This window comes from Antrostomus carolinensis, unplaced genomic scaffold (assembly GCF_000700745.2).
Source record: "Antrostomus carolinensis isolate BGI_N321 unplaced genomic scaffold, ASM70074v2 scaffold21540, whole genome shotgun sequence".
Taxonomy (NCBI): Eukaryota; Metazoa; Chordata; class Aves; order Caprimulgiformes; family Caprimulgidae; genus Antrostomus; species Antrostomus carolinensis.
The window spans coordinates 1-23,604 of NW_010290859.1; the positions used below are offsets into that span (position 1 = coordinate 1).

Genomic DNA, 23,604 nt, shown 5'->3' on the forward strand with positions numbered 1-23,604 from the left:
CCCCGGGAGGCCGCAGCTGCCTCCGCAGAGCTTCATCCTCCCTCCTGATTCCAGGCCCTGCCGAGTTTTTCGTCCTGCCCGTGCCATTGTCACCTGGCAGGCTGCACAAGCGCTGCAGATTGACCTGGATGGCTGCCAGGCAGGGTTCTGGGTAAAAATCCTGTGCAAGCATTTACACCTTCTCTTACACTGGCCCAAACGCTAGTACGCTGTCAAATTTTAAATCTAAACAAGCAACCAAGTCCCTGCAGAGCAAGAAAAGACTGTACTACTAAATAGATTCCCATTCACACACAAAGAGCCAACTAACGTTCATGGAAGTATTGAGAGGAGGGGTGGGTGCTGATCTCTTTGGTGGCCAACAATAGCACCAGGGGAAATGTCAGGAAGATGTGGCAGGGGGGGGGGGGGGTGGCCCTGGGGGAAAGGGTCTTGGTGGTGGAGCACTGGAACAGGCTCCCCAGGGAGGTGCTCATGGCACCAAGCCTGACAAGATTCCAGCAGCATTTGGCCAACATGTGCCCTCAGATGCATGGTCTGAATGTTGGGATTGTCCTATGCTAAGGCAAGAGTTGGACTCAATGATCCTTGGGATCCCTTCCAACTCACAACATTCTATGATGAGACTGCTGTGAAATAGACTTGGGATCAGATCTGTAGTCACTTGCTTCTCAGCACCTCTGTCAGTAAGTGCAGGGTGTCTGTAAGAATGTAGAGACGATCAGAGGTCTGGAGGAGACGGCATTTTGTATGTCAGAAATCACACGGGAATGAAAAAGCGCTGGTAAAATGACAAGCCGAGTGATAGGACTCAAGAACATTCACCAGAGCCCTTGGCAGGGGTCAAATGTCATCTTGCTAAAATAAGCTCCAGTGAGTGTGCATAGAGGAAAAGAGACCTGCGAGTGAATTAAATCTGTTACATTAGACATAAAACAACTTCCTAGAGTTTCATTAGTATTTTATAACTTTCTGTCTGAGAAACCCAATACGTGTCTCAACCTCTTTCCTCAGTTAATCATACAACGTAGCCTCGTCACGCTTATTTTTAACATCACATTAATTTCTGTAGTAACTGATGATGATCTCACTGCAGGGAGATGAAGTAGAAAGTTTCTCATGGAACATCAGATGGAAAGACTAAAAAAAAAGTACTGGCTTAAAAACTACTTTTTTATTGTAAGTTTATTCTCACAGAAGGAGTCACCTGCTGATTTTCTGGGTTTCACACAGAATCACAGAATATGAGGGATTGGAAGAGCTTTCATTTAAAACATCCCAGATCATTTTGTTTCGGTGTAGCTGGTGGGAGAAGTCTTTTGCTCCCTCTTGAGCGGAGGGTTTGTGTGGAAGCTTCTGAACTGTGGGATGATCCCCTGTTAATATTTTGCTATATAAAGGGGAAAAATGTTTTCAATTGTTTGTACATTTTTCTCCGATGAAGCATTTGCGTGCATTTAGTCTTTTGATATCACAGGCTGCACATTTTTCTTTAATGATGCAGCAAAAACGCACGTCTCCTTGAGAGCAGACACGCATTTTTGCGGCTTGAAAGAGCACTTGTTTACTTGACTGCAGAAGCCGTTGCACAATGCCGTGTACACACAGCGCCGTTACTACAGGCAGTGGTACAGGATGACACAGTAGCAATTCTGAGTTCAGCATCATTAATGAGTAGTTAAACAGTCGAGTTATATACAGTTTCATCATAAACTTCTAATTAGAAGCCAGAAAATGAAAGTTATGTTGGAACTTTCGCTCTGAAATGGCTGCAGTTACAAAATATACAATTATTTATGCATCTGCCTTGAACAAATTCTTACTGAAGCTGCTGTAAAGCTTGTTCTGTTAATAATGAGTTTCTGCTAAAAATAAATGAATGAATAAGTGATCGATCACTGGATCTGCCTTTGAATGTATTTTCTCTTCACTGTTGCCTTTCTATACAGTAGGTTAGTATAGATTTTTCATCATATATAATTGAACCTGCTGATTTACTCTCTCTCCTTTCCCTTTTCTCTGGAAATCTCTCTCTAAAACTGTTTTGCTTAGTTGAGCCATTTCATGGGTGAAATCTGAGTTCTTTTTAGAGCGATGGTCACCTAAGAAATATATCTAGGATGAATCTGAAATCAGTTGTGTGGAACATCTTCATCCACGTCAACTTCCTGCAATAATTTGTATACAAAGAGATTCTGTCACTGAAACAACTTTGGTGAGAGAAAAAGGTGTTTTCCCGTGTAACATCTGCTATTTGTGCAGTTTTGAATGTCTGCTTTTTTTGTCCTTCTCCTTAGGATTTCTAATCTTCCCGTGAAGCTTTTGTTTCATGATTATTGCAGCTTCTGGTTAAGAATGTAATAGTGGTGGCACACATGTAGGATTATAGTCTAATTTAATCCCTGATATCGTTCCATGTATTTCCCCTTCTGTGTCCTCCCTATTCTCTCCCTCTCTCTCTCTCTTCAAGCCCTCCTCTGCCCATTATGGAAAGAATAACTTCCAGCTATTAGTTTAACTGGTAGATTTGTTTACTGATGGGAACCAGTTGGTTTAACATAGCATTTTAAGACGTTCTGACCACTTCCATCCACTTACTTCTCTCCTTCCCACTTTGTCCCCTTCGTTTCCTGTAGTTTCCATCTCCTCAGTTCAGATACCATCACTGAACATTGCATTTGGCACAACTGAACACGCATTTTTTTCCAGCAAGGACCAACTTTTGCTTGTTTGTTTGTTTTGTTCTTCAAAGCAGTTACTGGGTGTGCTTACAGGAGGCTTCTTCCAGGCCCTTCAGTCTTCTCCTTCCCCACTTTTTGTTAAGAGTTTAATTTCTGCTAAAGATAACGTTTCTGTCATCAATACCAATATATATTAAATAAATGTTTTCATTTATTTATTTCATTTATTTATATATGGTGTCTGCCATCAGACACCAATATATATTAAATAAGTGTTTTCAATCTCAGCACTTCTATGTTTTTAAAAAATTCAAGAGGAAAGGAAGAAAAAAATGATGCATTGCCTTCCTTGGATGACTTTTTTTGCATGTGATCTTCTCTGCACCTTTTTTTTAACTCAGAAATTATTAGGACTCAGAATATATCTACAAAATATAAGGTCTGAGATACCATAGCAATCAGACAGTTTTGACTATAAATTAAATGTAAAAGTTACATAGACAGACACTGGGCAGTTTATAATTCAGTTACTAGACTAGTAAAAAATATTTTTCATTACTGGAAAACTAAATAGAATAGCAAATGAATGAATAATCCTGTGGCACAGTCAGAAGATCTTTGAAATGATTCGGTAGCAGCTCTGCTGAAGCACTTGTCATTATTCAAAGTAATGCTGGTTTTCAGTTACACTCAAAGCACGAAGCAGCATTGCCTGACTGAGATGTAAATGGTGGGAAACAATTTCTGACTTTAAAGAGAGCATGTGAAATAGTTACGAGGCAGAATGCATGCAGACTGTATGCTGAACATAATCACAGGGTTCTTTATTTAAATCTCTTGTAAAATTCATTGGAGTACTCAGGGACTATTATCAGGTTTGCTCTGTAAGGTTTTTGCATGTATGTATACATATATATATATATATATATGACATTTACAAAGTAGTGGGGAAATGCCATATGTATGCAAGTTTGGTTGTTGTTTTTAAAAAAAATAAGTGTTCAAACTCCTGGCAGTTTGTTGTGGGAATATGAACATTTCACAGCCCTTCTTGCAGGGGTTCATACAGACTAGAAGGTTTCTGGTAACTGCAGAATCTGTGAGATATAGTGTATCCCTCTAATTTTAAAGGGATATCCCTTTACATCATTTACTTTTGATAGTGCAAAAATCTATATGGCAGGATAAATCTATATGGTAGGAATTATGTATCTATGACGTGTTTCGATGGGGACTGACACCCACACATCTTTTTGGTGCTCTCCAGCAGCAGAATTTACATGAGTTCTTCTGGTTTAGATCAGCGGCGTCCTCAGCAAGGAAAGGGTTAGACTGTCGCTTGAATAGCTGTGGGTAGGGCTCACTGAAAAACTTATATTTATATACATTTTATATATATTTATATAAATTTATATTCCAATTTGTTCCCATTTCCAAGTAAATGCAATCTCTTGTAGAAAACATCTGTTTTAACACAGATTTGTTAATTGACCAAACAATTGAAAACAGAGTACTCTCTACTTCCTAGAATTTCTAGATTCTGATTTTCACTGTTTTGTTCAGGGTTTTTCATTTGTTTGGTTGGTTTTGTTTTGTTTTTAAAGTCTTTTGGAAATAAGGTAGGAACTAGAATATTGTGTTTTATGTTTAGAATCTGGTTTATGTTTCGAATCTGTTTATAGGAAAATTTTTGTAATTGCAATAGATTCGTATCCAGTTTTATACAGTAAAATTTTAAGCACTAGAGTGCTCTGAACAGGGTCCAAAGATCAGCTTGTTAAATAAGAAATAAGAGGAAGGTGCTGGTGTTATTTTTATTGATTCCATTTAGATGTAGATAAATTATGAAATATCTTAACAAGGTTTGTGGACTGAGAGTTTGTGAGAAACCTTTTTTTTTTTTTTTTTTAAGAAAGTGAAGCTCTACTCTGGAAAAAAAATAATTTTAAAATTAAAGTTTTACTTTAAAATGTGAAGGTTTTATATTATACATAGCAGTATATTTAATTTTCATGTAGAGCTTTTTGTTACTATTCCACTGTAAAAACAACTCGTGATTCAAGTATCATCATCCTTACAGACCTGATAACGTACTTCTAAACGTCTCTATGTTGTTTCATATATATAGAAATACTGACCACGTTCTATGCCAAATATCACTCTCGAAAGCTCAATCTGAAGTCATGATCTATTCTTTGTGTGTTATATATCCCCCAAAAGAGGTGGTGTAAATGCTCGTTGATGTCCCTGATGACACACCAGCCACACAGAGGAAATCACCCCGCTCTTACATACTTGTGTTGAGTTTGCAAAACTAACAAGCAGTGTCTATATTAAGCGTGAGTGAGTAAACACGGGGATCTATTCCTATGTACTCATGTGTTTTTCTCAGTCACTTTTCTGATGCCCATTATATTTTTTTATGTAGAAGCGTCATTAGAATGTAAAATTTAAATATGACTTTTCAATACATTTAGATTTCATGACACGCTGAAATCGAATGAGCACTGATCAGAACTCTTCTGTGCCTGACATCCCCTCAAACCAGATTACCTTCACCTACTGCAGAGTTTCCCCCAGGTATGCCAAGTTTGCGAATATAACTAAGACATATCTACTAGGATTTTTTTAATCTTCTTTAGAAAATACAATAAAAATTAAAATACTCTTTTATTTTTGCTTCCAACCTGAAGAAACCACTCCTTAACAATTCTCTTCCAAATCTCAAGTGCACAGATTCTCCAGATAACAACAATAGCATTCACTGAGCCTTCATTTCATTTTCTCCAGCCACAAAGTTGCCCCTCTGTTTAATACATTTAAAAACCAAGGAAATGGAACAGCTGAAAGCCAAATTGAGAGAGATGCTGCTTTTCCATCAGTATTGCACCTCTATGCTGCGTGCTGCTGCTCGCTGCTTCAGTGCACTTCTCTGTTGGTGTGTGTCTGACATGAATTGGCGTAATTATGTGAAGCTGAAGGTGGATGCTTCCATCATACAAGTACTGTTAAATTGGAGAGGCAAGAGGACACTGAAATTTAAATTTTAAAAGTCAGGCTCCCTACTGCACTTTCCTTTAGAGAGTGTCAAATCTGTATATTGCTCACAGACGCCAGTCAATGGTGACTCTGTACCTTCTTTGTAGACTTAATCACCATCCCTTTTGGTCCAGTTTTTTTTACCACTCCTGAGCAGTTACTGCCACTTCAGTCAGTGGCTGCTATGGATGCTCAGAAAAGAAACAGCCTGTTCAAATGAAGCAGATTTGATTTAATAATTCCCTTTACTGAATTGAAAATCAGCATATGTACAAGCTTTGGAAGACTAGGAATTAAGTAATATTTGTATATAAGGTACATGCACCCAAGATCTACAGCAAAACCAGCTTTGCCAAGTCATGATTAGAGCTGATAGTAGCTACAATGCTTGAAATTTTACGACTATCATACTACACAAATTTTTTAAAAAGGCAAGTTTCTATTCTTAACATTTCCAATAAATGCTGTGCTAATGAAACTCAAACAATAAAACAATGAGGAAAAAGATAAATGTGAAAAATTCACAGAAATGCTCATAATAATTAATTGAAATTAAACAGAGTTTAAACCATGTCTTACCATGTCTGTAAAGTCTTAACCTGTTGACATTTGTCTTTAATAATTTACCTTCTACAGGACTGAAATATAGCACATCCCTCTTCAGTCTTTCTTATGACAATATGTGGATCTTTCATTCAGCCAGAGAGTGAAGCTACTAGAAGACTCCAAAAGTTTAGTTGTAACACTAGAACTGGCCAAACTGAAAAGTGGATATATATAATTTGAAAATATTTAAACAAATTAATTAAGCTAAAGGAAACTGATAATATTCCTTTAAATGTACATTGCATTTTAGAGCTTGAACATAGGATTGCTTAGGTTTTGTAGCAAATTGATCTCTGTGTATACTTCACCTTGAATCTTCTGAGGGTTATGGCAGCTCAACCTTTGTGACCTAGGAGCAGTAAAAATCAAGTATTTAGGTTTCTATATGTAATGTGCAGTTTTGATCTTAAAAAAATCCTTTTAACATTGTAGAATTCTGTATTTGATACACAAACAAGAAAAGATCATTTGCAATTTCTAAGGTTTTGTTTTGCCTTTTCAGGGTTTACCAAACAATCACGATTGTTAAGGGACATTCTAAATTACACCTATGTATGATACCTGTGCAACTCCCTGAGACTTCTTGAATTATATTAGCAAAAGTCAAACCAACTGAAACAGGGGAAGCAAAGCTTTAGGTGGTGTAAGAGAAAGAATCTTCTTTCTTCTGCCTTTCTTCTGTCTTGTCTTCTACTGCTTCTAGGCTGAGCAAATGTAAAAGCAGTAAAAAAACAAGTAGATGTCACTCCAAATATACCAAATATATAGTGGGCAATTAAATCCCAGGCATGATTTAATTCTGAAGAATGACACAACAGTCTTGCTCAACATTTCTTTAGCATTCGAAAGGCGATCCAGTAACTTTGGGGATGATTCATGCCTGAATATTTTTTACACTTGTTAACTATTCCAACCAGCTCGGCTAAAAAAAAGAGAGAGAGAGAACACACAAACTGGATTGTAGTTTCTTGTGCAGACTTGTTTATTAGCATCTTATTAAGAAAGTCAGTTGGTTATTTGTGAAACCTCAGCTCAGCTTGCACAGGTGTCACCAAGGGCATCACTTTAAAAAAAAAAAATGGGATTACACAACTGTAATGAGGACACTGTTTGGCAGGGACAACGTCTGTTACAGGAAGTGAGACATGAGCAAGAAATAAGGCTGGGTGACTACAGGAACCAAGGTTGGGTTTGTGGGCCTGGCAATTTCTGGGGGGAAAAAAAACCAACCCAAAATTCTCCTCCAAAAAACTTGAACTTACTGCATGACTACAAAAAGCACATCTGGTGTCAGAACCAAGGCACAACAAATACAGATTTATTTTTTTCATACTGTTTTTACAGTAATTTTTCAGAGCAAAGCTATACTTTGAACCACACCTGAAGCTTTTATGCAACAACTTAGTTTGCTACTTTGTTACAGACATCGGATTCTTTAATTACTTCAGGTTGAAAACAAATACTTTTAGGATTTATTAATGAAAATAGAATGGATTGATCCACTAATTTGAGAATCCTTCAAATCACCTACAGGAATTGTCACTTTTGTTTATAGATATATATATATATATAAAATACACATATATGCAATATATATCAAGCAGAAAATCATGTAATAATAAATTAAAAAATTAAAACTAGGCTAAATGGGATCTCAAACAGGTTACAGTGTCTAATGACAAGCAATTATTTAAATAACCATTTCATGCTGTTAGGTTACTCCTTCACCAAAGATGTCACAGTATTCTCCTAACTCTCCATGTCTCCTTTTCTTCAGAAACCTTTGAGAAGAAATTTAAATAGTCACCAGACCAGCATAAGTGAAATGGATGCTGACTTTTCAAGCTTTGCCTGTTTCCTGAGGGAAATACCACAGTTCTCAATTCCTGGTAAGCAAGACAGCCACATTCATTTTTAGAACAACCAGTTCTGCATCTGCATTTATCTACTTTTGTATGTTACAGAGAGGACATTTGGCTCGGTTGCTTGTAAAAATTGGTACCAAATGTAAACAGGTGGGCTGGTAACTGCTATGTTTAACTAAACATAAAAATATGGATTGATACAACTAAAATTTAGTTGAAAGAAACACAACATACATAATAGTTGTTGTGGTTTTTTATTATTAGTCATTGATAAGTGTAGAAGTAACGTCTGGAGAATAACCTAAAACAGGAAAAAAAGTGGTTGCTCACTATAATATGTTGCTACTGTTAAAACATGCACACCTTTTCCTCACAAAAAACCCAAAAACCAAACAAAAAACCCAACTCAAACAAACAAAACCCAAACCAACAGGGAAAAAAAAAAAGAAAATTTCATGCTGGATGAGCAAAAGCAGTTAAAACTTCCTTATTTCAGATCAGCTGTTTAAGGGTTGTACTTATCTTTGTCAGAGTTAAAGGAGGGTCATCCAGAAAGGTTAGATGTTTTGTAAAATGTTACCCCAGAAGTTATTTGCATCCAGAAAAAAGTTGTAAGGAAGAGATTGTTTGTAAACTACTAGTATGTCAGAAACAGTAACCAATACATTTATCAGTACATATAGAAACTGAAATTGATGTGAGCTCTTCTTAGATGCAATTATTTCACTTGCTGGCTCTATTTTTGTCAACTTAATATAAGGTTAAAGGGCAAACTGAGTGAAACTGTTTAACATCTGCCCTTGCTTGGTTAAGATAAGAAATTGTGAGAGTTTTTCTTGGAGATTTTTGTAAAGTCTGTACCCGATGGGGAGCTGGTGGGCAGCAGGTTGGGCTGCAGGTGCCCCAGCAGCGAGTGTGAGGGTGCAACGTCGCTGTTCTGGGCTGTCTGCCTGGGAAGCAGCTGCTCTCCACCCTGAGCCATGCAGCTGGCTGAAACCCAGGACAGAGAACTCTTTGGTTTAGCACAGAGAAGACACGAGAGTGGAGTTTGCAGGGGTGTAGTAAAGGTAAGAAGAGAAGTAGGTGCAAAAGTAGAAGCTGTTATCCTGATGAGCTGATGAAAGCTGCCGCTCGCGGGCAGGGAGCAGGCTCTTGCTGCAGGTTGCTGTAATAAAAGCGCTCGGAAGGTCAGGATCACAACGGTGTGAAGGTTGTTGCACTGGTGTACTGAGGGCCTGACACTTGGATCCTCAACATCAGGCAATCCAGCTGCTCTCATTCCTCAATACCGAGCTGTTCCCTCTGCACTGGTGCCGTTTTCTGATCCTTTGTTTCTTCTGTACTTGCACTGTGAAGCCTGATTTTGAGTCCCGTGTTTCAAATTCTGTTAATAGCTTATAACTTCAGTATTTATACCTTCCCCTATTTCTAACTATGTCAACAAACAAAAATATACAATAAAAGTCAGTAAGATGATGCTGAAAAGCAAACAATTCTTGGTTTTGATTTAAAAACTATAAATATTTTCTGTATTGACTAATATACCTGATACATTTCTCATTAAAGAAAGCATTTCATTCCAGTCAGCCTTCTAAGTGTGTTCAGTATTTACATTCTTCTCCTTCCCCTCCTAAAAATCATCTTGGGAAACATTGGAGACAAACCTCAGTTTTCTGTGCTTACAGTGTTTCTGTCTTTGAGCAGCCTCAGTGTTAGACTAAATTAACAAAACAACACATTTCTTCCACTACATAAAAAAATTAAATTAGCTTCACTAACTAGAAGTAAAATTACTAGTTGTCATTAATGGAGTTTATTTCATAGGAGTCAAATTTCTTGTCTGCAGTGGTAATCTTCTCAAATTAGCACAAGGGAACTCTCTGTCCCCTTGTCTTTGGTTTTGTTTTTGTTTTCACCATATGACAAAGCTTTTGACTTGAAACTTTCTTCTTCAGTCTTTTTAGGGCATCTCTTCATGAATGATGCAACTGGATTTATTTGTATGTAAATAACTGCTAAAAAAAAAAAAAAGACAAAACTGCATTCAAAATGTGCAAATCTTTGAACTTCATAGTCAGATATTTCACTTGCTTTTGGCTCTGGATTGTGTTGGCAGTCTACCACCTCTCTGTTCTCTTTGCTCTGAGGCTCGTGTCGAGCAATCACTCTATTTACCTGTACAACGTCTGCTTTTCCAGTTTTGGTTGTGGAGACCAGACATTCTCCTCGAGCAACAATCTCTCCTTTGAATTCCAGAGAAGTACCACCTTGATTCTGAAGTATTTCAGGCTGCTTAGATAAGAGAAGTCACTTCCAAAACTGTTCAATATCTTCATGGCTGTTTTGCAGCATGTAAGGTGATGGCAACAAGGGAGTATTTTGTTAAGTCTGCCTTGTGTACTCTAAACTCCCGACACCACAGAAGCTAAAGCAGCCTCATGGTTTTCTTATTTCATAACAGTCCACAGTTATCTCCCTATACCCAACCTTCCTGCTTGAGCACGTGCTAAATGGACTTCCCCAGGAGATGCCAAGCCCCACATGGCTTGTGAGCAGTATTTTACCCAATGAGACTCTCTGACATGGTTCACAGCTATAAGAAATCAAAAGATTTTAACAGCAGTTGGCAAGAACAAAATTTGATCTTACCTGCAGCACGTTACTTGCTTAGTATTGTCCCTAACTGACTACCTAAAGTTTGGACTGCTAGACTGTAAAGCATTAAATATCTAGAAAAATATTTTGAATAATAAAATTATTGAATGTAGGAACATTTATTGTGCTTAATTAGATTCACTGAAAGTAATTTTTAATACCTGGAGGAAGAGGAGAAGATACTGCAGGAAACATTTTCAATGCAAAGTGTTAGATCTAGAGCATGCTTTGAGCAAGAATTATATAATAGCATGATGATGCATTATGACAGCAAGTGAAGAGTTCTCTTTCTTACGGTATCTGAACAGAGCCAAAAGGAAGTTATGCCTTCCTTCTAAGTATTTCTGTGCATATTTATAGTCTAATTATAAAATTTTATCTGTTTGTAACACTTTTTTGTTTGGTTGGTTGGTTTTTTTTTACCACAATGGGCTTTTTCTCTTCTCTCAGTGTCCTAACTACAAGATTTTTGTGGTGCTTTGGGTTGTGGCAGTTTATATTGATGAACGAGTTGAACAAGGTCTAGTAGGGAGCTACATGATGTAGAAATAACTTTTCTTGCTCTTTTGGATAGTTAGAGGGATGAACTGAATAAGATAGGATAATAGAAGAACAGCACATGACACTTTACACATGGAAATCAAAGACTAAATAACATGTCTCTGTTCTAGTCATTACCAGTTAGACATAAAATTACATCTCAGTGTTTCCATGAGTTCTGTGTATTCTGACCCAAGTATCCACAGCAGGCTCCCCTGCCCGAGAGCAAGGCCTGGCCTTCATCTCTGGTAAAAAATTCAGTGTAGCACTTCTGTGAATAACTATTATCACATGTGTTTAATATAAAAGACTCACAGAGTAAAAATCGTACCATAAATTCTTTAGTAAACAGTGACTTGCATTATTAAGTCTGAGTTTCTTTGGTTGCATGAAAATTGCTGCTAAATCAGAATAAGCAGCGCACAATATGGCTTCTGGTTTCATAAGAAGGACTTGGCAAGGTTGGAAATAATAATCAAATTGCCCCAAATCCTTTAATTTAGCCAAATAGAGTACTAAATGACAGGGTTGTCTTGCTCTTTTTACACCAAGCTAGTTTGCTTTATGCTGTAGTACAAAACAAACTTGTAAAATTGCTGGTATCTTTATAGAGCTTACCTTTCAGATGCTGACCCCACCTGACCCAGTGCAGTTTAATACTGATGCAGTCCCCATCAACTCAGCAGCCTTTTTCTGTTTTCTCCCACAGGTGTTATTCCAAATGAAGTTTCAGGTGCTGGAGGACAAGTTGAGGTCAGTTTAGTTTTTCTTGATCTAATAGTTTGAGTTCATATTGCTTTTACTAGAAATTGAACCGTGTAATTGCAACCCTTAGGTTAACACCCCCTCCCCTTTCAGAGCCACAAGGAAGTCCAGGTGGATTGAGGCAAATTACCAGTGGAAATACTGGTGTGAAGACTTGTCACTGTTTCATGGTGATAGGTTTTTTCTGAAGTTCTTTTTCCATTGTAAATATAATATTGTAATACTTCAATTACAGGCATCAGAGTTTATTTTGAGTAGCTGGAAATCTAGTTATTTTGCCATTTAGAAGGTAAGTGATCCATTTTAATAGATAAAGTCATCAATAAGGAATATTTTATATTAAAAATTCAAAAAGGAGTATCTTATGTTACAAATTCAAAAAGGAGCATTTTATAATACCGATTCAAAAAGGAGTATTTTATAATACAAATTCAATAAAGAATATTTTATACTAATAAATCAAGAAGGTATATTTTATATTCATAATTAAACATAATTATGCTATGAGCTGTACCTGGTATTTGTTAAGCCAATCCCAACGTCTCTGGCCTTTTCAGAATAAGCAGGGAAAAACTTCATGTGCGTGAGAGAGGAGTGTGGAATCAAAGTGACATAATTAGGTGAGGCTCCACCTTATTCTGGAGGAGGGGGGCTTCTGGTCTCTTCTCTCAGCCCAGAAGAGTCAACAACCTAGGAAGGAAGGAAGGACAAGATGCTCAGCATGGTGCAAAGTAGGATACTTCTCATTGTCTGCACTGACACTGAGTTACGCTGGAGTAGCGAGAGGGACCTGGAGCTGACAGTGCTGCATGGCTCCTGCAGTCCCTTCAGGCTCTTGCCCAGGTCTTCAGCTGCAGGTAGTCTGAGAAGGACTCTGAGTACCATAAGGATTCCCCAGCATTGACTGTGTCCTTCCCTATTGACATCTGGAAGGCATTCTGCTGCTTCATCTCTCTGGATTTGGATCTGTGAAGTTCCTTATCGTGGGGTAGACCCTGAAAACAGCCACGGGACATGCAAACTCAGCAACTTCATCCAAAATGCCCTCCTGTCCCTTAGTCATTTAGGATAACACTTCTCCCTTCCTCCTTCTCTACCCCTTGGACACCTCTAGTCCCCTACCAAGCACTTCCTGGCCTTTTTGCCTGCTGGTTTTCCCCATGTCTAGACAAATAAGCTGGAAAGTCTCTACACCAAAAGTTCATGGAGCTGTGGGGATGTTTCCTCTGCAAAGACATCAAATGGCAGAAGGTTAAGGGAACGGCTGTGGGTGCGGTCCCATGCGGCGCAGTGGTCCGGGCTGCTCTCTTGGCTGTCCAGCTTGCACACCAGCAGCGTGCAGTTGTCTTTGTCTAGACCACATATTTCTTTTGGGGGAAACCTGCGTCCCAATTCATATCAGACCCAAAAAGGGTGATACAGAGCAGTCTCCCTGGGTGGGGAATGGGTCCCAGGTGACACTTGGTACCAGTGGATGCAGGTGAACTGTGACCCTCCAGTTAGTTTGCAGGTAAATTTGTCAGTGTCCTCTGGGAGTGGCTGGGCTGTGACAGAGACAGTGGCTGATCCAGGTGGAGGGCCCAGAGCACACCTGAAGGGAGGATGCAGCAGGGATGATGCTGCAGCAAGAAATCCTCATCCTTGGGGACATGGGGGTATCCTCAAACCACAGGCACCCCATTTGTGAGGAATAGGAACTGAGCTTTACTCCCTGCTTCTGCAGGCAAAGGCACATGGTGCTGCACAGTGTGAGGAGGGGCAGAAATGCCAAACCTTATCTCCATGCAGCCTGTGGGCTGTATTGCACACATTTCTCAGCCATCACACAGGGGAATCAAGCCATTTGTCCACAAGTTATCTGCAAAGTGTCATTTGAGCTTGGGACATGGGTAATAGGACGTTGCACACACTAAACTGCATAATTAGGCTGGGCAACAGATGGAAGTGTGATTTGAAACTAAGAAGAAATATATTCTGAGACCATAATAAGTTGTACATACAACTTACTTCCAAGGCAAGATACAAGTCTGGAGGGTTTTCAAGCAGCCCGTAATTTTTCCTAGTTCTGCCACAGCTCCTCAGAAAAGGGAGTTCAGATGTGCTGAGATAGTCGAAACCTAAGAGAGAGAAAGAAAAAATATACATACACTGAAACTTTGCCCCTCCAAAAAAACACAAATTAAGAGACAAGTGTTTGTTTTGGGATTTATTTTGGGCTTTTTGGGTTTGTTTTAATTTTTTTTTGGGGGGGGGGTGGGGTGGAGGGTTTTTTGGTTGTTTTTTGGTTTGGGGGATTTTTTTTTTATGCTGTTGGCTTAATTTCCTGTTAAAAAAGAGGCAGAGAGGGGTGTGTAAATGTTGGCAAGTGCTGCCTGTGCCTGCAAGGCTCTAACCAAACCAGGTCACCACACTGTTGTCCTGCCTGGCCAGCACCAGCATCTTTCCCTGTTCTGCCCGTCTGTGCCAGGGTTCAGTACAGTCACTTTTATTTTCATGACCACTTTTTAAGTAGACAGCAGTGTGATGTTCTTTCTTGGGCTAGGAGATACATGAAGATCCTCAGTATTTAGAAAGCCTCTCCTATAAAACATACATCTTATATAGCCTTAAAATATGGTATTCTGAATCCCTGCAAAAGACTATGGACATTTTCCACTGTCATTTATATCTCTACAAGACTTTGGGAGTGACAGCACCGTGCCAGGTATAAGGTCTGTCAGATTTTTGCCACAGAGAGAGAATTTTGTATGACTACCTCATTTGATGATTTTTGTCTTAGCCTGCACAGCTTCTTCCTCAAGGTGACGGGTTTTTTTCATTCACTGACACACAGTCAGATTCTTCCTTCCATTACAGTTCAATGTGCTTAAATTAAAACAAACTTTTACATAATATCTGACCTTCTTTTGAATAAATACCTGAAGTACATGAAATACAGGACACCTGGTGTACATTCCCCTTCTCCTTTGTAGCATGTAAGCTGAAAACATCATAATTTCAGTATACAATGACTTACCTTTATAGTGTTTTGATGTTCTTGGCCCAGTTTTACCTTGTAATACAAGCAGTCTGTCCAGGCAGATGCAGAGGCACCATTAGTCACCTGGGGTTAGCACCAAGGTCTGTGCTCCTCTAGCACTAAGAGACCCCAGTCTGTTTTCTCCTCTGAAGCTAGGTTGAGGACTTATAGGACTTCTGCATTTGTTGACCCTCTTCAACAAACGTGGGTCTCAGTGACTCCTGGAGGCTCTATTTCTGATGGCTACATGCTGCTGTCTTGTCCTCTGCCTTGGATTTAGTGCCTGTGGCTGGACAGAAATCCTGTGTACACAGAGAGTGGTACTTTTGCTACTGTCTAGGTGTTTTCTTCCACTAAAGTTCCCTTTCACTGCTATTAAGCGTCTGATTATGCAGCACAATTCCCTCTGGGATTATTTCAGCTTTGCCAAATTAATATTAATTATGAGGTCTTTCATAAGGTCTTTCATAACTTCTCTCTTGAGTTATGAGAGACACAGAAGTGCTGCAGTTTTCCCCATATCCTGCTTCTGTGCTGATATCAGGTCAGACTGAAGATGTCCATGCAAGAGAAACACAAACATATTTGAAATGCTGCTGGAGACACGGTACGCACAGAGGGAGAGCTGAAATCGCATGAGTGAAGAGTTAAAAGAGGAATCTTTGAAAAGTTACTATCATACATCTATACATTTAGAGAGATGCTGAGTCCAAAAACACGGCTCACTTCATATTGCCTGATTCTGAACCTCCACTGAGAAAATTTCTTAAAATTTCCTAAATTTTCCTAAAATTCCTCTTCCTAATTCAACAGGATTTCTTTACTCTAGGAAGAGTTGGAGTTTAAAACAGAAGGCAAGTGGGTGCCACGTAGCCTCACTGACTCTTGACCAAGCTCACTGCATTCCTCGTGTCTGCAGCGAATGTCTCGCCACCAGAGAGCACATCAGAGCTGACAGTGACACTGCTGAGTACAGCTGGCTGGAAAAACACCTTCACACTCTTTTGAGCTGCTTTCAGAAATATGAAAATAATTAATTGAACTAACTGTTCTGAAGACAGCGATTGGCTTAACGGGTGGTGTTTCATCAACTGTCACCTTAGTGTTTTAAATACAAAGAGAGAAATCTTTTCAATCCATTTTAAGAACTAACAGTACAATCTGATTCTGCCCATCAAGCAGCAAACTGTGTGTTCTGGAGGCTACTGTGGTACTTCTGGCTGCTACAGCTGTACTACGTGCTCATGCTCTGCCTGCACATGGGTGTGCAAGAGGGGACAGCCTGGTAAACTCTTCCTACAGCCAGGGACTGCTCTTTCCCAACCCCATCCATCTAACTGGTAACTTGCTTTTGATGCCTTGTTTCCCCCGTGTCAGCAAGACACTAAAACATTTTCGTTAAGCACGAGCTCAATGAGACTCTGATTTACGTCACATCTTTCTGGTATTAGGGAATCCGAGCATCCTGGAACCAAATGCTATGCAATCTGAGTAGGACCATACCCCGCAGCCTCCTCTCCCTCTTCTTACAGCAGGGACAGATGCACCCAGCTGTGAGGTCTGGAAGAGGTGGAGCAAAGTGAGGAGAGGAGAAAGAGGAGGAGAAAAGGGCCAGAAGTGTCATTCAGCTTATGCATTTTTCATTACTCATGAAAGGTTGCAAACCAGATAGATAAGCTGCAAATACACTATTTATTAGTTCACTCACATGACGTGTCCCTCCATCTTCAGTTATCTTGTCTTACTTCCAAGGCCACGACGTGCATAATCAGCCTGGAGATTGGGTCCCTAAATCTTTCAAGGGTTTATTAGATGTAGAATTAGAGGTTAGCAGCGTGTGCTGCCTTAGGCATCACTCAGTCTTAAGAGAAACCAAGATACAATGGGTTATTGCTTTACAATCACCCCGAAAGCATGAAATTCAGTAATTCACCAAAGTCCCATGTAGTGTCTTAATGAGAAAAATCCAAGAAAAGGGGGAAATAATTCTGGACTAATATAACTCCAGGGGGGGAGGGTACACACACTGGTATGTACCAACAGTACAACTGGAAAGAACTTCCCTTGCTTGCCCTAGAATAAGCTTCTACACATCACAGAGAAATACACTTGTTTTATACTGTTCATCTCAGGAGCTGCAGACATAAAAGTGTCTAAGTCTGATTGTCTAACAAAACCAGAGGAGAAAGAAATTGAATATGAGAAACAGTGTTAACCCAAAATGATAAATACAGTTCTACTAATGAACTTCTGTTAGAAAGGAAAAATAGGAAAATTATCATTCTGGCTAACCTATCAATGTCCTTCCTTTAGCATCTCTCATCTTAGTATGTTAAATTTTGCAAGGAATTTTAAAGACAGAACATTAATAATTCTCCTCATCCTTCCTGCAAGACATCTATTTGCTTTGTGGCTCCGGGGTGCATGTTTTAGGACATTATCAGTATATCTTCTTATTGCCAGCAAATAGTGGCTGTCCTTGCAGCGAGATGGGGACATCTGATGGTTTTTGAAGTTATATTTTTCCTTATACTGAGGTGGAATTAAGAAATAAAGAGTAGAGTCAAGCAGTATTTCTGAAGAACATAGTTTCAGAAGAAACCATGAAAGCTCATTGCTGTAGACCAGAGACCTTTCATACTTATCTACAACCTCAAGTGTGCTGCAAAGCCCTTACCAGTGGGTTTGGCACGTTGACCTGTACCAAGGTCGTTAGAAGAATCAAAGGCAAGGATGCTGACTTTGACTTGAGTACTTCTAGCTCCAAGAAGGTGTCATGGTAACTGCACACAGTCAGCACTGGGTAAAGATCAGCTTTCGGCTGATCATAAGGTCTTCTGCTTCCTTAGGGTTATGGCTTTCATGCCCGACATCGACAAAGTGGTGACATGGCGTCCACAGGGAAACTGAGGCTCCATCGTCCAGTGCTGGTCTGTGGCAGTGATCTGTAAAGCAGCTATTACTGAAATGCAAGTGCTGAGATATAGTTAAGCAGGAAACTGGCCTGAAGGTCATCAGAGTCTCACCATAAATCAGGTGTAATAGATTACTATGACCACCTCAAAGTGGTGCACTGGAGTCTGGAATTTATTGTAACACACCAAAAGCAAAAGAAAGTTGTTTCCCTGGTTAGATTCTTGGCCCTGGATCACTACTGACCACCAAACCTGCTACAGGAATGAACAGAAAACCAAAGAACTTCCCTGCAACCTCCTTGGACTCTGATTGCTCATCATGACATTGCAAAGCCAAAATCCCAGCTATCGTGGTTGAGCCATTCAGCTTCTTCACAAAACACGGCTATCGTTAGCCTTGCTTTTGAAAGCTACTGTCTTCTGAAAAACAGAGAGAAACCAACGTTCTTCCTCTCCCAGAGCAACAAAAAAAATCTGTTTCTTCAACTGAAATCTGACAAGTTTATAGAAATAGAGTGGAAACAGATACCATTTGCACACAAAACGAGCCCCCAGCCAAAATATCACGAAAAATAACTGTATTGCTAGGAAAATACAGATGTTCCTAAATATTTGCAGCTTCCATGCATCAGCAAACACAACAGAGCAGATTCATGAAGAACTTTCTTTCCACACAAAATAAATAGACAAGCAAAAAATTACTAAGAGGTAGCAATCTTCAGGTGAGTGATGGTCAGGCACAGACAAGATATCTGTGGACAGATCTTAGCTGGTGGTCAGAGTCTGGAACAGGAGGAGCAGTGAGGAGATGTGCTGAGCTGGCGTCCAGACCTTTTGGAGCTCTGGCCACGAATAGGGTTGAGAGCAAGAATTTAGAGAGTCCACCTGTTACGCTGTGTTTCTTTGGAAAAAGAGGTATTACATTAAGATTGGATTCTCTAATATAACATATAAACTATACAAACATCAGTGTTACCAAACTTCAAAAGCACCACAGATGAAACAGCTTCTCTGGATCAAAGGTTTATTTTTAATGACACAGCACTGGAAAACATAAGTTACAGATGATTTTTTTTTTGATACAGGATACATTATATATCTTATTTTAAAAGGATCTGTGAAGGTACGCTGCATAAATACATATAGTGAAAATATAGTGTGTTTATTTCTTCTCAGAGACTAGTTCTGTTGGTTTGGTTTTTATTTTTTAAGTTTATTCAGCCAATTAAATAAAAAAAGTCTAGATTAGCATCATAACAGCTCCCCCTTCAGATTATCTCATTGTAACTACTGCAGCTGGAAGGGGAGACCGAGCCATGCCTTTTCAAAGGTTTAGCAGCTTGGAACATGATGTTATTCATCATCATCATCTCAGAATGAAAATTTCACGTGACGACCACAGATACTGTATCATGTTTTGGCAATGGAGCAGCTAGTTTTGCTTGGGAACAAAACTTTTCCCTGTAATGCCAGACAGTGAAAGAGCAATGCAATGTACTGGTGACACTACACACTCAAAGAACTACGATGAAGTTGTGAAAATGCATATAGATCCATATGCACTTATATATACACGGACAAGTTCTTGTGTGTGTATATATATATATATATATATGTATATATATATTACGCATGTCCAAAAAATAACATTGAAAAAAAAACGTTGCAGCAGTTAATTATATTTTTAAACACTTGAAACTCATAATAGTGTGACCTCATTACTACAGGATAACTAATTCAATCTTCTGCAGTGCAACTCAAGACAATACACTTAGTGCAGAGAAGTTAAGGTTTTGGTATTGAGGAGGCTAATTTCAGATTTCATGGGAAAGGACCAAATACAGGATCACCATAGCTCTGACAAAGCACAAACAAACCTGTTGCCACGTACGTGTGAACAAATAAGGACATTTCTTTATTTTATTCGATTTTTTTTTCCAGGTACTGCTCCAGCAGTTGCTAGCTTTACTGTTTGCATTCATGCTCATTCTGATATGTTTCGACACGCTTTGTCTGGCACCAGTCTGTAAACAGCTTAAACTACAAAAAGGTGGGCTCCTGTGTTTCAGAGAGGTTAAAAACCTACTGACTGAGCTTCGGATCACGTTCCTCTGCCTGAGTCAGGGAACTACTCCAGGTGGCGCGTGAAGTTCTCTGGGAAAAGTCCTTTATAACTATTTGCATCTCTGTACTGAAGCCACTCGGATTCCTTAATGCCTGTCAACCAGCCAGCCTCCTGCAAGCAAACAGAGAGAATCTCTTAAACTTTAGGTCTCCCCCGACCTTCCTCGCTACGAGCTTCAGACCTGAAGACATTTCAGAGTCACGTGGCTAAAAGATTTGGTGTTTTGGTTAAAAAGCAGCTTCTGATTTTGCACAGATTGTTTTCTTTGTTCTGCCAGACCACAGTCTTGTGAGACCGAGTGACTGTCAGCATATTGAATGGCCTTGAGCCCACCTAACCCCTCGCTGAACTGGATCATCAGTCTTCCAGGTCATCCAGTATTATACCAGATCTGCATTTGTGCAAATCTCTGTTGAAACTTTTTTTCAAAGTTCCCACAATAATCTTGGTGCTCTTGTGCAGTAAGGACACAGCAGTGGCTCAGAAACATCACACAATACCACACATGGGAGGGAAAAAATCGTTTTCAATATGATTTTTTTTCCCCCCGAGAGTTCTTTTCTCTCATTCATGGATTGGCAGTCAGAAGCAATAACAGTTTTTGCATTCTCTGGAGTTACTGTCTCTAGGAACTCAAACTTAGTTAATATTCAACTATTTTTTTCAAAAATGCCTGGAAACTTAAATCAGAATTTGCCAAGCAAAAATCTCAAACCAAACCTGCAGCCCAAGCAATAAAAAGAGATTTCTTATTGGAAAGTGCTGGGCTGTCTTACATCTTACCAGTTCTAGCTGGAATAAAATAAATTCATTAAAAAAAAAATTATCAAGCTATTCTCATCTCACTATGTTCTTTGTTCCTTTTAAAAACAGGAGCCAGAGCAAAGCCATGATGAACAGGGAATCTCTGTATTGTTATTGCACAGAGAGTACAGGAGGAGACAGAGCAACACGAATGGATCTTCAGGTACAACCCCAAGTTGTGATTGCTCAGTGGCGCTGTACTGGCTCTCTCTTCAGGTACAACCCCAAGTCCTGATTGCTCAGTGGCGCTGTACTGGCTCTCTGCCCCAAAATAAGCATCGTTACATCAGATACCACGCACGTATGGCATTGGCTGGGCACATGTAACTGGGGACACGTGTTTTTGAAGCCTGTGGAATATCTGAGAGAAAGGAGGTGGGAACTACCACTTTCTCACACAGGCAGAATTAATTGCACAAAGGAATTAACAGTTTTACTGGATAATAACTTCCATTCAAGACTAATGTAAAAATTGAAGCCTCAGGGTGGGACTGGTTTGCATTGAACAGGGAACACAAGGCTGATGTTATCAACTATATTAGAATTATGGTTTTAGACAGGTCAGTTTGGAAGGAGCATAAAGAATAAAAGATAGAAAGACTCTATATAAATCAACAAAGTACCTGGCAAAAGACACAAAGATTAAACTTTATGGTGATGTTAAACATGAAGGGCAAATATGTACTGAGTAATATAGATATGACTAGAACAGTTTCAGAAACATGAATATATAAAGGTTTATTTTCTCCATCACTGCACACAATTTACCCCAATTAATGCTAATGACATTCTGATGCACACCACAAGAGAAGAATATACTTCATGGATTCACCCGGTGAGGATTAAGCATATTTAACACATAAAATCCTAAAACCAGACTGAAGACAGAGAGGAGATTTTCCTGTCCTTATAGCAGTGTCCTATTCTGCAAATACTGATAACGAAATCAGTTGAACTGCCCATGAGGTAAGATGCAGCATAACTTCAATATGGATAACAGAATCTACCCCATAAAAAAGCAAAGGGCCCTGCTGAAAGAAAAATCTTTTATTCTGAAATAATTTTTAAAAAACAAAACATAAGAACAAATTACTTGTCTGTTGTATTAAAGGAAGCTCAGCCCAGATGATGAACACTGATTATTACCTCCGTTCGGACGGCATCAACCATCGAAAACATTTCAAATACAGTCCCCAGCACTCCTTGTGCTTAGGGCATTAGTATTTAGACTTATTTTAAGAAATATTCTTCATTCAGAGCAGTGCTTTTAGCTACCTCACTAGGCAGGACCCATTCCCCCACCTCTCAACCCCCAAATCAACAGGAGACTTTTCACCAGCACTCACAGATGCCCACGAAGCGGCCGGTGCTAACAGCGTGCCGTAGGCTTGTCCTTCTCTTTTAAAGCAGTGGCCAAAAAAATCAATTCACTTCACTGCAATTCAGTTTAACACACGGAACAAAATTGTTTAAAAATTCCCCTGAAACGTGTTGTTAAAACAAAATTAGATGTCTTAAATTAAATTAAGCTTGGGCAGAGTTAGGTTTAGAGGCACGCAGCAGACACAGCAGCACCTCCACACATTTTGGTTGTAGGACACCATAATTTGGACGCTGTCTTAGTGCTCTCTGTGGGTGACTTTGTATGAATTCTCCAAATGCACACGTAAAAGCTCTGAACACCTAGGGGCTGTGTAATCAGTTCTGCTGCAATGTTAAGGCAAGATGGTAAATAGCAACGTCACACACAATTTGTAAGTCATCTTCTGTATTAAGTCTATGTGTCCCTGTACAAAATCCACTACGAAGAAGCATCAAAAAAGCCCTAGAAATTATGCTGAGGTCGGATCCTGCTAGCAGCATGTATCTAGGACTTTAGCTGTAGCCAACTGTCTCAAATGAAACCAAACACAAAGACAAAACTGAAATCTTTGTGTTTTCTAACAGTAATGATACTCTGAATACACATTCCCATTAACTATAATCTGGGAGAAAAACATTGAGATGAAGAAAAATGGGAACAAAAGAAAGAACTGTATGTTTTTACCTGATCAGCTGTGGTCTCAGAAGGAATTACTAGTACAATATCTCCTCGTTTTAAATTAAGCTCATCACTGTTAGCTGCCTCGAAATCATGTAGAACTTCAACCTGAAGGAAATAACACCAAACATAGAGATATGATCTAAATAGAGATATTTTCTCGACGAAAACATGTTAAAACATTATTGAAAAAAAAAAAAAGGTGCCTTTTAATGCAAACATAGGGCTACAAACAGGTACATTCCAGTCGTTAATGTTGACATTGATTTGTGTCAAAGTTTTCTACTCCTATCTGGAAGCAGGGACAGCTTAAGTAAGTCTTCCTGAAACTACTGGAGGAAATCAAAGATCCTTTCCCAAAGTTACAGGGTCTGAAGGACAGATGACACTGCAACACCCCACAGGTCCTGCCACCCTTATTCCTTCTGTGTAAGGAACTTGCTTTCATTCCCCACTTACCATTACTAGAGCTGAGAGAGGGGCAGCAGGATTTGGCAAATAAAATTGTGAAAGACTTTTATTTAGTGAATAAAATTGGGAAAGAAAGAA

The 23,604-nt window shown here is 39.3% G+C and overlaps 1 protein-coding gene across 1 annotated transcript in view; it reads right to left on the reverse strand.

The window, feature by feature from the left end:
- Positions 1 to 19,747: 19,747 nt before the first annotated feature.
- The window catches only part of LOC104530202 (amphiphysin), a 65,823-nt gene continuing 61,966 nt past the window's right edge, over positions 19,748 to 23,604 (reverse strand). Inside the window, exons 21-22 of the mRNA XM_029086696.1 lie at positions 23,062 to 23,163; positions 19,748 to 20,321 (exon numbers count right to left, since the gene is read on the reverse strand). Of these exons, the coding sequence (XP_028942529.1) occupies positions 20,214 to 20,321; positions 23,062 to 23,163 (210 nt within the window). The 3' untranslated portion in view covers positions 19,748 to 20,213. The remainder of the gene's footprint in view (positions 20,322 to 23,061; positions 23,164 to 23,604) is intronic.